At 38.0% G+C, this 13274-nt stretch overlaps 1 protein-coding gene across 1 annotated transcript; it reads left to right on the top strand.

The window, feature by feature from the left end:
• The first annotated feature begins 246 nt into the window (after positions 1-246).
• LOC104610661 (two-pore potassium channel 3-like) lies at positions 247-7924 on the top strand. The gene is made up of 2 exons (XM_010277400.3): positions 247-1840; positions 6995-7924. Exons 1-2 carry the CDS (start codon positions 738-740, stop codon positions 7140-7142), a joined length of 1251 nt encoding a protein of 416 aa, XP_010275702.1. The 5' UTR covers positions 247-737; the 3' UTR covers positions 7143-7924.
• Positions 7925-13274: the final 5350 nt, after the last annotated feature.

Below are 13274 nucleotides of genomic sequence, written 5' to 3' on the forward strand. Positions count from 1 at the left end.
GCCTAAAATTCAAACAAACCAGCATAATCCATAGCTCAAAATTTGAAAATTTCTCAAACTGCTTCAAACCATTTCTAAATGCAGACCTGACCAAACTGTCAATTTTGTCATCTTAGCTTTGGAAGTATATTATTTAATTTACATTTTTTTCGATGGAATTATTAAAATTGCATTGCATATGTCCTGTTCCGATCATACTTATTTTAAAACCTGCCTTATTTCCAAGCTACTCTACTCTCGTCCATAAACATCTACAGCAAAAATGCACTTCCAGAGCTTATTCAAATAATCCAATTGGAGCTGATTTTGGTCTGACTAGGGTCAATTTTTAACCAAACAACCAAAAAAAAAAAAAAAGCCAAATAGCAACTCCTCCCCCCTCGTTCCTTTGTTCTTTAACGAGTCCCAGTCCACTAGATTGTCTCTTATAGACTTGAATTACAGTGTACAATTTTGTTTTCTTATAGGCTTCAGTTACAATATACAACATCGGGAGACCCACCACTGTCAACCGTGGATTCCAGGCGCCTAAACGGAGTAACCAGTTCGCACTCACCGTCACCGACCGAGTCCATTCTTCCACACTTCTTTGCCCGTTACGACCTCAAAGCATCTCTCTCTCTCTCTCTCTCTCTATCTCTCTATCTATCTATCTATCTATCTCTCTGTATGACTCTCTTTCTTACTGGTTTCTGGTTTTCCGGTTGGTCGAAAACGGTTTCCGGCAACCACCTAAAATGGATAGGGAACCACTCCTTCCATACCTCAGCCCCAGAAGAAAACCACCCCATCTCTCTTCAACACCTCCCTCTCTCTGTCCACTCCCAGAAGACGGAGAGATGACCCTCCCCTTGACCCCTTCCGAGCTCAAAGACCGTCTCATCTTCGGTTCTTCCCCTTCTGCAACCGAGTCCTCCACCGACTTCACCGACGCTCTAACCCTAGCCATCAACTCACCTCGCTCCCTGTCTTCCTCAGACCCTCCCCAAGACCAGCCCTCATGGCTCACCGACCCTATTCTCCCATTTACCAAGACCAATCTCCACCGCTCCAAGACCGCCCCCGCCATGGCCGCCATTAACGACCTCGAGCACAAGTCGCTCCGCAAACCCCAGTTCGCTTCTACTTCGATTGTCCGCCAGGCATTTATTCTTCTGGTCGTGTATCTCTCTTTCGGCGTGCTTATATACTCGTTTAATCGCAAGCACTTCTCGGCGACCGAGACCCATCCCGTCGTCGATGCGCTGTACTTTTGTATTGTCACCATGTGCACAATTGGGTACGGTGATATCACCCCCACTACGACGGTGACGAAGCTGTTCTCGATTATGTTCGTATTGGTTGGCTTCGGATTCATCGATATCCTGCTTACTGGGATGGTTAGCTATGTGCTGGATTTGCAGGAGAGCTTGCTTCTGAGTGCTGTCAAAGGTGGGGGAGGGCATGATGCGAGGTCTTATATTGTCGATGTGAAGAAGGGGAGGATGAGGATTCGGATGAAGGTGGCGTTGGCTTTGGGGGTTGTCATTCTATGCATTGGTATAGGTACCGGTGTAATGCATTTCGTTGAGAGGCTCGGTTGGTTGGATTCGTTCTATCTTTCTGTGATGTCTGTGACGACAGTTGGGTATGGTGATCATGCATTCAAGTCCTTGCCTGGGCGTTTGTTTGCATCAATTTGGCTGCTTGTCTCGACGCTCGCTGTAGCTCGAGCCTTCCTTTACCTTGCTGAGGCTCGGATTGATAAGCGACACAGGATGATGGCAAAATGGGTGCTTCGTCAGGATATGACCATCGCAGAGTTTCTTGCAGCCGACATTGACAACAATGGTTTTGTGAGGTGGGTGTTTGTCGTTTGTCGTATCTCATCCCTTTATAAAAATTTGTTTGTTTTGAATCTGTGGCTTTGAATCGCTATGAGAGGCAGGATTTCATGATATCATGCGTAGACTGTGTGGATTCTAGACCAATAGGAGGATCACTGGTTTCTATGGCTAATTTCACCTTTATAAGTTTCTTGATCTTGCAGTTAACCAGCCCAGTAGGTTAGAATTCTGGGTTGGATTGATTCATCCTTCCATATGAAGGAGTGCCGGTCTCTGTAACAGCTCTCTCAGGATTTGTTAGGAGGACAACGATTGATTGGATCAATTATCGAATTACTCTAAGCACTGAGATGCAAAGGTGCAACAGTAATATGAAATGGTGTCAATAATTGGTCTGTTAAGTCTCCACCATAACAAGGCATGCTTTATGTATACTAGATGCTTGAACAAATTTGATGCTTATTGATCCTCTTTCAATTTTTCACCAAATAAGAAACTTAGGATATATCTGTAGTGGTATCCAATATGCAGTTTCTATGGAAGTTTACAGATACAACATATAACCTAGCAAGTTATGTTTTGAAATCCAAGGGGTACTTCTACCATGGTGGGTACCCTATGAGCTATTAATGGATGGCTACGAATCAACAGATTATCTTTGGAAATAGCAACTTTGTGAAATGGTTAAAATACCATATATGTAGATGTGAAAAGGGATAAAAAGAAATTAAACCAAAATTGTTAAAGTGGACATAATGCAAGTTAGTGCACACTTCTATTGAGATGGTTTACAACTACCCACGCTTTATGGGACAGAGCATTAGGAAATCAAGAAACATGTTCATCAAATGAATACAACAAAGCTGAAGAGATGGTTGCTTGTCAAGACTATAAAAATTTAGAAAATGAAAGCATTTATGCATGCTATGGTAGACCTGATATATGACAAGATGAGAGAAAGTCAACTGATATGGTTTATTCATGTAGATCATAGATCCGTGTTTGTATTACTGTGAAATAATGGTTTGGCTGTTTGGTGCATGTTGAAGGCTTTACAAAAGCAAGTTTCTGGAAAGAACTGTAGAAGTAATGGAAAGGAGGGAAGGGGCTTGAGAACTATGCTCAAGATGACATCTTCAAGATAAAATGAAATTATCTAGTAGGACTTGTGTAGCCAACCCCAATTATATTTTAATAAAACTGGATATCTAAAATTAGAAACAAGAGCTTTAGTTGTTCACATGTGAAGTCATCATCATGAATTCATGATCATTGATATTAGAGTAATCATCCTTGGGTAATAAATATAAAAGAAAAAATTTATTGATATTAGAGTAGTCAGTTTTACACCAATTGTTTTTTTGGTAATAAATAAAAAAGAAAAGTATTATTAAAGAAGAAAATACAATAAGGTGACCACTGACAAGACATCACCCACAAAGTTTCAAAACCCAAGACCCACATCACCAAGACCCTCTAGCCCCTAAAAAGAAAATTTGAATCATCCACTCGTGGCTCACCCACCCGGTTTGCCTTTGGTCCATCCAAATCACTAGTAAAAAGCTTTTCCTTATTACCCACACCAACTGACTGAGTTGCAGTTGCTTTAAATGCTGAACTTTTTGATTCCTGCACCCCCTGTCAAATGAATAAACACCATCCCTTTGAATGCACTGCATGGTTCAGAAATAGGATTCTTAAAATGCAACTGTCCATCTACTCTAATCTTTGCCGACCCTCCGGTTTTCTTTCTGGTGAAACTTTCTATCTTCTATGGCCCTTTCTCTCCCAGTCAACCATATGGTGAAAGAAGTGGCATGTCATCCCTCCCTCCTTCCACGACCTAGCTTCAAAAGATGTAATCCAATCCTGCAACCTTAAAAATTCCTTGTGTAGTTCAAACATTTGAGGAATCACTTCTAGCTTTGCCTTGACTAGTTGTATTGCCACCAACTGAAGGTTACCAGCATCTAAGGCAATCATCTCTCCACCACGGAGCTCTACAACTCTCTTGAAGATCATCTCAGACCACAAATGGAAAGGTAGTCCAAAGATTCTGAGCATGATCTTCTCCCAGGATCCACTGACTTTGAGTTGCTTGAAGGACACCAATGTTCAACCTGTACCAGCCCCACCTTCATCTTTACCATAGCTTCTACAACCTCCACACCTCCCACAAAGCCGAGTATAGCTTTCTTCTGTTCAAACGGATTAACCACCATTGGCTATCATTATGGAAATGTTCCCTGATTTCTTCTACTTCATTCCAGTCCTTGATCTCTTCTCTTGTGGACAACACCAATCTAGATTCCCATTATTCCTTCAGACCATTGTAGAAAAATTTCAGCTTCCCCAACCTACTTGTTATTTGCAGTTAAGTATTGTTTCCTTCTCCACTCTTTGTTGCCCCACCTGCATCTCCGTCTGACTCTTTTCTTCCCCTTCCAATCTCCTTAGGCAACATCTTTTCAACATAATGAGTAAAATCCTGAACCGTATTAGAAAACATAACCCAATCTCTAGCTCCTCTGCCTTCTGGGATACAACCGAGCTGTTTTTTCCTTGCCCAACCATGTGCTGACTTCTCCCCTAACAAGTTTCGTTCTTTCTTTTTTTTTTGAGAAAATGATTTCTCTAAGAATTCTCTTAGAAATCAAGTAATAGATGTCATTGAGGTTAAGCTGAAAAAGATGGCCCCATACCTCCTCTGGGAAACAGGGAGATTTTGTCATTTTCTTTTAGATTTTATAGGGTCATCAGATATTGGAGTAGGTTGGTCCAGTCTCACAATGGACGTCTGTGGGGACTCCAAAAGAAGGCTGTATTGAAGGCAATATATCGCCTTCCATCATGTGGAGTGTATGGGAAGAGAAATACATTGTAAAGTCAACTTATTAAATGCGCTAAGAGTCCAGCCTCACATGGATGTCTGCTGGGTTAGACTCCAAAAGAAGGCTGTATTGAAGGCAGTATTGCCTTCCATCATGTGGAAAGTATGGGCAGAGAGACGTTGTAAAGTCAACTTATTTAATGCGCCAAGTGACCATATTCTTTTTTGGTTGACTCTTGGATGTTGTCTGAGGAAGAACTTAGGGATATCTTCTTCCTCAATGCATTGCAAAGGAGTTAAATAGAAAACATTAACTCATACCAGGGGTGGGGGGGGGATTACCTGGGTCTTTCATTATTTTGGTACTTTAATGGTGTCTTGTTCACTAATTCAAGGATTGTTAAAAAGGCTTTCAACCCCCTTCATTAACACTGCTTGGTGATTCAGTTATTGCTATAAGGTGGGCAAGTGGGGGTTCATGGAGTTTTGGATCAACCTTAATGAGATAAGAGACATTTTGAATTTTTTTCTACTGTTCTGAAATGTAGTGTCACATGGACTTTCCTAAATCTATTTAGTGTTCAGTGGACATGCATCAGGTTCTATCAGTCCATGGAGGTAGCTATAACTTTAATGTGTTAACAGTGCTTATTAATGATATAATCACAATGTGTACATACAATACAGGCATCTCAAAGGGAGGTAAAACTACCTCCCCAGTCAACAAACATCAAATTATAGTTGAGCCCAATATAATTGATCTTTAATTACCTCTTGTTTGGCTAATGTATCAACCAAGCTATTTGTAAATCTTTCCACCCATTGTATCTTTAAAAGGATATTGCATGTTATCCACTTAGGGTCTGTTTGGCTCACAGTCATAAATAGAATCAAAATCGAAGTCCGTTGGAATCGGAACTGGAATGGTCTATTCTCCCTGCCTATTTGATTCAGATGGGAATCGGAATCAGAATCAGAATCAGAATTGGCTGGAATGGGTTCTGATTCACAAGGGAGGGGTAGTGAATCGCCATTCCCTCAGATGGAGAAATGCCATTCAACCAGGAATGGGAATCGGATTTTGATTCCGCCCAACCAAATGGTTGGAATCGGAATGGACTCCAATTCCGATTCCGATTCCAGACCCCCATTCAAGTAAACCAAACAAACCCTTAAATTTCTACTCATAAAAAAAACAGACCCTTAAATTTCTACTCATAAAAAAAAAATTGACCCTTAAATTTCATAATTTCATCTTTGTAAGCCCATGCTACCCTCTCAATGCTCCTTAACCATCACCACCGTAGAGTCGCCCTCAATAATCATCTCGTCCAAATTCATATCTTTTGCCTGTTGCACTCCTTGTAGAACAGCCTTCATAGAATGATAGAATCCCCAACAACAATGATCCTGAACACAATGCTATCATATTACCATCTTTGTCTCTAAATGCTCCCCCCACTCCAGAAGGACCCACATTAGCTTAGGAAAAGTCTTTATTTTGAATAATAAGACTATTACTTGCTATTTGTTTTGGGGCCTTTCTTCTGTTACCTCTCCACATACATGCATATATATTTAAGTCCTGTCCTTTATTGAGGTTCCACTTTTATTACGAGAAGCAGTATACCATCCTCATATAATCTGATAAAACAATTAGTGCTTTGATCTCTTTTTTACATTTTAGGATGGTATACATGATTCTCAAATCTCAAGTTGGTAAATATGCCTGCAGGAAGGTGGTTGACAGTGCCATGGCTTGCTAAGCTAAAGTAATTTAACAGTGCTATCCCATACTATTCATATGGGATGGTAAACCTGTATTTGAATCAGGTTCTTTGAGAACTGTGGATCTGAGTCATTAGGCAGGACCAAGTAATTAAAACCAGAACTGAACACACATTGGCCCCTACATGAGGCATCAAATGCATGTACTGTTTACTTTCTGTGCTTATGGTCTGTTTGCTTATTGATCAAAATATTATGTGGGCTGTTATGCAGAAGTGATTTACTTTACATATTTGTGGTTTGTTGATTCTACAAGTGTAATCCTTGTATCATCCAAACCGTATGAAATCTCTGAAACTTACCATCTAGTCTGTAGCTGATTAAAAACAGAAAAAATAAAGACAGGAATGGAAGAACATCATCTTCATTCAGATGGGTTCTCTTGCATGTATTCTGAAAACTGTTGCTTTCTGACTCTGACCAGGAGAGAGAGAGCAAGCTATTTTCTTTGGTTGCATCCATTTTGCTTTGACCAAGGACCATTGCTTTCTTACATTTTGGTTTGTATCCCTTCTAACTTTGTACTCTTTTCTTTCTTGTGTACATCCAGCAAATCTGAGTATGTTATCTACAAGCTTAAGGAGATGGGGAAGATAGCAGAGAAAGATATCCTGCAGATCTGCAACCAGTTTGACAGGCTGGACACAGGCAATTGTGGGAAGATCACACTCGCTGATCTTATGGAAAATCACCATTGAGTTGTGGATTTTTCTCTAATAGAACAAGCGTGCCTACCCCATATGAGAGGTATTCTTGGTTTGAAAACCTTTCCATCAACTAGACAAGAGAAGATCCTACTTTTATCAAGCTATAAATGGTTTAAAGGTGCCAGCTCCTGTTTATCGTATTCTGTGAGCTTCCCTGCTGCTCCATTGAATATGCCTATAACAGTCCCTTCAAGGAACTAGCTGTCTCTTGGATAAGTCATACCATAAAAAATATGGATTCTGAGATATGATTCAACTAGAATTGCCCTTGGTTTTTATTGGGTAGCAAAAAGATATTGGTTTCTTAAGATCCATAGGTCCATCAATGGCAAAAGGATATTGGTTTCTTAAGTAATCAACAATCTTTATAGATGGGCATCGTACTGATTATCAGTAGAAATCATCTATACAACACCATATTGGTATAGGATGCCCATGGCAGTTATTCTTTCACAAATGCACAAGAAAGATAAAGTAGAGCATGGAAAGAAGAAAGGGAGCTTCAATAATTTCATGTTTATGTTACTCGTCATGTTTTGCTTGTTACTGAAGGGGTTAGCTCCTACCCTAATGTAAAGGTGTGTAAAAATGCTCAAATTTAGAAGAAATCAACAAAAGCAGATCATGGATATCTTATTCTTGTATGAAACAATATAAATGGTCACCCATGTCCTTAAGTATCAATATCATGTATTTATAGATCAAGTTAGAAAAGTGGTTAATTTGTAATTACAAGAAAAAATTGTAATTACCAAAGAAAGATGTTTTCCTTATTTCTTGTTTCATGATTTCCTCGATGTTGGCCATTTTTTTGGTTAACCAATTCAGATGAAATTCTGCATACTCCCTCCAGTTCTGCTCAATGCATTCATTCGGGTTGATCTTTTACTGTCATTTTTAGGGTAAATTGCAGATTATTACTTGTGCTTTGGGTCTAGTCTTGCTTTGGTACCCGAATTTCAAAACATGCCAATCCAGTACTTGAACTCTTAAAATGTCCCAGTTTAATCTAAAATCACTACCGTTTAGTGGTATATGAAAAGATGCAAATGCCTTTCAAGTGTCATCTAATTTTCTTTATCAATCATCCAAATGCTTAAATCCAAATGTCCTTTGGGTTGTTTACCATTGCCTTGGTTCAATGTTGATTCTTGAGAAAGAAGTGATATTTTCAAAAGTTTTAAGTTGCATATGTCATGATGTACAGGTAACTGATGAACTACTAAAGGTAGGGATTAAACTGGGACTAAGGTTCAAAATATCGATACAACCGATATGCCCCTACCAGGGTATTGACCTATATCAAGGCTCATTTCTCTTTTTTTTTTTCAATTTGGTTCAAAGGGGTTAGCTTAAGGCCCGTCTATCCCTTGAACCATGGTCTGACCCAAAACACCCACTATAGGGGCGTATCGAGAGGCCCCCATACGTATCAAAACTTTGAACCTTAACTAAGACGTTTTGAGAGTTCAAGTAATGGAATAGTATGCTTTAAGCCTTATGGGTGAAATTCATTCATTAAACCCTTATTAAATAATAAAGTAACCACGAGCGTTGAGGGAGAACATCTTGAGAAAATGAGAATCTCTACAAGTGGCACAAAAATTCATCAAGTGTGACTCACTCATTAATTGACCAGTAATGCCACACCAAAACTTTAAGTCTCCAATTGGTTTTTCAAAAGGCTATTTATCCATGTTCTTTTATTTTTAGGTAAATAAGATAATGATTGTTTTAGCTATAAAAAGCCATTATTAAAAGGGACAATTTTATTCCATCCAAATGTTGGCAATTTTTTCTCTAAGTGAAAAAATTACTTATCACCTAGAAGACGAGTATTTAACGAAAATTAATTTTTTATAAACTTCACATAAATCTGAAAAAAAAAAACATGGGTATCTTAGCCAATAAAAATCAAAATCCTATTGATCGATTTTTCCTTCTCAAAATCCAAAAAACGAATGAACCCTAAAAAACAAGAGGGATTTAAAGATAACGCCATGCCATGCTAAACCCCAAACCATGGCAAAAACAAAAAGAAGTGAAGGCTCATGGGAATTTTGGAAAGGCCAAAAGATCTCCTCCCCCCTAAAAACGTGTAGGACTATCTTAAAGTCAAAACAAAATGTTCCAACGACCCATATTTTAAAGATGCCAGCGGCGAAATGAAGGCGTGAAATACGCCAAAATTGAGTCTAAACATGATGATTGCGGTAGGTGTGAGACTAATGGGACGAGCATATTAGTCCGATGCCGTTGACCCATCAGTCAACCTAGTTTAATGAAAACAGAATCCAAAATGAAATACGGAAAAGTATGGACAGACCCATATCTGATTTCCACTGTAGAGTTATAAACATTGAAAATGTCAAAAATTCACACTCTATGCACTTATACCTGTCCCGTGGCTGCCTGTAAATTAACATCAATTTTGAACTGACACTTACCTGAAATGTATTTTAAATCTACAAATTCTGACCCTGGGCTGAACAGTTATTATTCCAATGAAATACGGTATAGCATACGTACCTGAGTTTGTGGGCAGCTGCCAGCTGGTGAATTTGCCATCTAATTAGCAGTCAGCAGAGGTTCACCATCTACACATTCTAGACCGAAGCCATTGCCAATTTTTTTCACCATCTACTTTCGACTCGGAAAGCAACTATGTTACAGACTTACAGCCCCATTGGCCGTTCCCCAATTTTCTTGCTTTTGGTTTAAGTCAAAAAAACCGGCTTCGTCCCAGCAGAGCACAGAAGTTTCTTCCACTGAAAACATGATCACTAGCGAACTGGGTGGTGCAACTCACAAGTCTTGAAAACCTTCACACTAGGTTATTTCTTTGGGATGGGTCTTTTTTCCTATGGAATGGGAATGGGAAGGGAAAGTTTTTCCAACTTACCCCATAATTTTATGATACTTGTTGAAACTTGAAACCTCCCCCATACTTGGTAGGCTAGATGTCTGCTAACGTAATGCCATCACTTAGGGTCCGTTAGGTTTACAGTCGGAATTGGAATCAGAATCACAATCTTAATGTGATCTATCCCCTTCACCAGTTTGGTTCAGTCTGGAATGGAAACCGGAATCAGAATTGGCTGGAATGGATTCTTATTCCTGGGGGAGAGGGTGGGAATGGCCATTTTACCAGGAATGAGCATTCAGATTCCACCCAACCAAACAGTTAGAATTGGAATGGACCATTCAGATTCTCATTCCGGACCCCTATTACCACAAACTAAATGGACACTCAGTTGTTTTCAGGTCAATTATTTATTTTAATTTTTATATTTTTAATTCTTCAAACATAACAAGATGATCCATTTGGATCAAATGGTCAAACCGTTGACTCAAAAACCAATGGGCAAAGTGGTTCCGGAATGGTTTTTATAACATTGATAAAATAACTAAATATGTAATTAAATAATACAATAAAATGATAACAATTTCTAAATAACAATAGTAATTATTATTATTATTATTATTATTATTATTATTATTATTATTATTATTATTATTATTATTATTATTATTATTAAATTTGTAGCATAGTAAAAGGAGGAACCTTTTTACGATAACTTCTGGAAAATAAAAATTGAAACCATTGGAAAACAAAAGCCATATGAGACATTAAGGTTGGAAAGCTTAAAAAATTATTTCAGCATTGAGAATTAAGGTTGTCTTTGGTTTAAAAGAAAAAGTAGGGAAAGATGGGGAAACTTGCACAAACCTTGTATACAATTCCCTACTTTTTCTATATATGATGTTATTCGGTTTTGAAGGCAAGGAGAAAGCTAGAAATGTCCAAAGATCACAGTAGCAATGTCGGGGTGTTCTATAAGGTAGATGAGAGATTGGGTGGTGTGTTTTTATGAGAATGCACTACACCCCAACACATTAGTTGTTCTGAACCATGGACAAAGAAGTGTGGATTGAACCACATTACACCCCATAGGTGTTTTACAAGGTGTGGTGCATTTCAGTCGACACCCTGTGTTTTGATTCCATGCATCTCACCTACAACATGTAGGGTTGTAATTAGATCCGACTTAGATCAAGTGCAGCAAAATCCACATCCGATTTGATTAATGAAAACTTGCATCTGAATCCAACCGGATTTAAAGACTCATATTAGAATTCGATTCCTAAGAGACTTGGATCGGATTTGGATTTAACTAGACCCTGCTTTAAATTTTTTAAAATATCATAAAATTTTAAAATTTAATTATTTTTATATATAATATAATATACTTTTATAATTTTAAATATAATTATATAAAAATTAATAAATATTATAATATAATTGGATTGGATGGGGTCAAATTTGAATCCGATTGAATTACATAAATACATAATTTGAATCTGAGATAATCAGATTAAATGTCAAATGGGCCTAGGATTTTTAGGTATCAGTAACGGGCCTAACAACATGTGAGGTGATCTATGTTGTTAACACAAAAAAGCAATATTTTATTTTATAAAAATAAAAAAAAAATCATTAGGTTGCCTAGAGTATTAATTTTATATAAAACAATAATTAATAAAATATACATATATTTAATTAAAAAGTAATAAAATATACACATATTGAATTAAAAAATACGGGATAGACTGAGTAAAACATACCATGCAAAGCATGAAATCGTTTTTAGTAAAAAAATTCTAACAGTAGTGTGGATCATCCACGATAAAAACATGTGGATGAGAAATTGGCTTTTGGTGTGGACCAATCCATGAGATAGTGTGGATCAGTCCACACCACAAGTCAATCGAAGACCTTTAAGAGATTGTGGTGCATTTCAAAATGCAATATATCTTGGTCTGACCACGATACCAAACACCCACATCACCTATTATCACAAAAATAAGTTAGATGCCCTGCAATTCTTCCCTAAGGCTCAATTTGGAACAAGTATAAATACAAATATGTACAATACAAAACCTTGTATTTTGTATTATTTTGTATATATTTGTATTTGTGCAAGCTCAGTTTGGAAGGAGTACAAATACAAATATGTAGAGTGCAAATACATTCAAAATAATACAAAATACAAGGTTTTGCACTCTACGTATTTGTATTTGTACTCTTTCCAAACTGAGCTTTACAAATACAAATATGTAGAGTGCAAAACCTAGTATTTTGTATCCATTTGTAATGTACATATTTGTATTTGTACTCTTTCCAAATTGAGCCTAAGAGAGGAGTCTCCGAAGATCTAGTTAGTTAAGGTATGAATTTGGGAGCTCAAATGAATAGAAGAAAATAAGAGATGAACCAAGGTGACTAGAGAGCAATAAAGTAGAGAAATGAGTGTGCATAAAGAATGTGCCTTTGGAGTGGAGATTGGCTTCCATTAGGGCAAGCTCGTGCCCACATCGTTCCAATCACCTTTTGCAACTTTGCATTGGAAATATCTCTTGATGAAATAAAGCACATAAATATGGAGATATTCTCAATACAAGGCTGTAAAAACTGCTCGAACGAATAAGGTTTGATTGAATGTGACGGCTGTTCAGCAGGTTGTGGAATCAATAATAAGGTTCTACGCCAATATTTAAATACATGGGGCCTGCACTTTTTACAGTGGGGCCTATGAATTTATTATTGACATAGAACCTCATCATTGGTTTCACAGCCTACTGAACAACCATCAAGTTCAAATAATCCGAATTCTGCTCGAATGGACTTTGTCCCGACCGAAGCCGAACTATTTAGAGTGTGTAATCTTTTATAAAGGAAAAGTCTCGTTATGGGATTTATGGCCAATTTGTTAGTGAATTTACCATTTTGCCCTTCCACATGGGCCACATGGCAGCGTGTCACTAGCTTGGATCATCTGGCATATCAGAACATAATTAAAAGAAATTTTATTACAATAAGAGGAAAAAAGACAGTAAAAAAAATTTAAGCTGTTGACGTATTGATAAAAGAAGTGTTGTCTTAGAGGTAGATCTCCAGCCATACAATACATCCAATACCGAGTCTCTTGGCACTGAATTCACCAAGGGTCTTATTCCCATCCTCTCGACGGCAACCTTGTGGGGTGGGAAAGTCTACGATGGATACCCTCTATACCTATTGGGAGACTTGTCACGAGATATCTCTGTGAGACGGCAGCCATA

This window comes from Nelumbo nucifera, chromosome 4 (genome assembly GCF_055504915.1).
Source record: "Nelumbo nucifera cultivar China Antique chromosome 4, China Antique-T2T, whole genome shotgun sequence".
In the NCBI taxonomy this organism is placed as follows: domain Eukaryota; kingdom Viridiplantae; phylum Streptophyta; class Magnoliopsida; order Proteales; family Nelumbonaceae; genus Nelumbo; species Nelumbo nucifera.

Excerpts from the sequence above, each read along its gene's own strand:
- LOC104610661 (XM_010277400.3), top strand. The coding sequence starts at position 738 with ATGGATAGGGAACCACTCCTTCCATACCTCAGCCCCAGAAGAAAACCA. Across the intron at positions 1,841-6,994 it reads GACAACAATGGTTTTGTGAG|CAAATCTGAGTATGTTATCT; the intron begins GTGGGTGTTTGT and ends GTGTACATCCAG.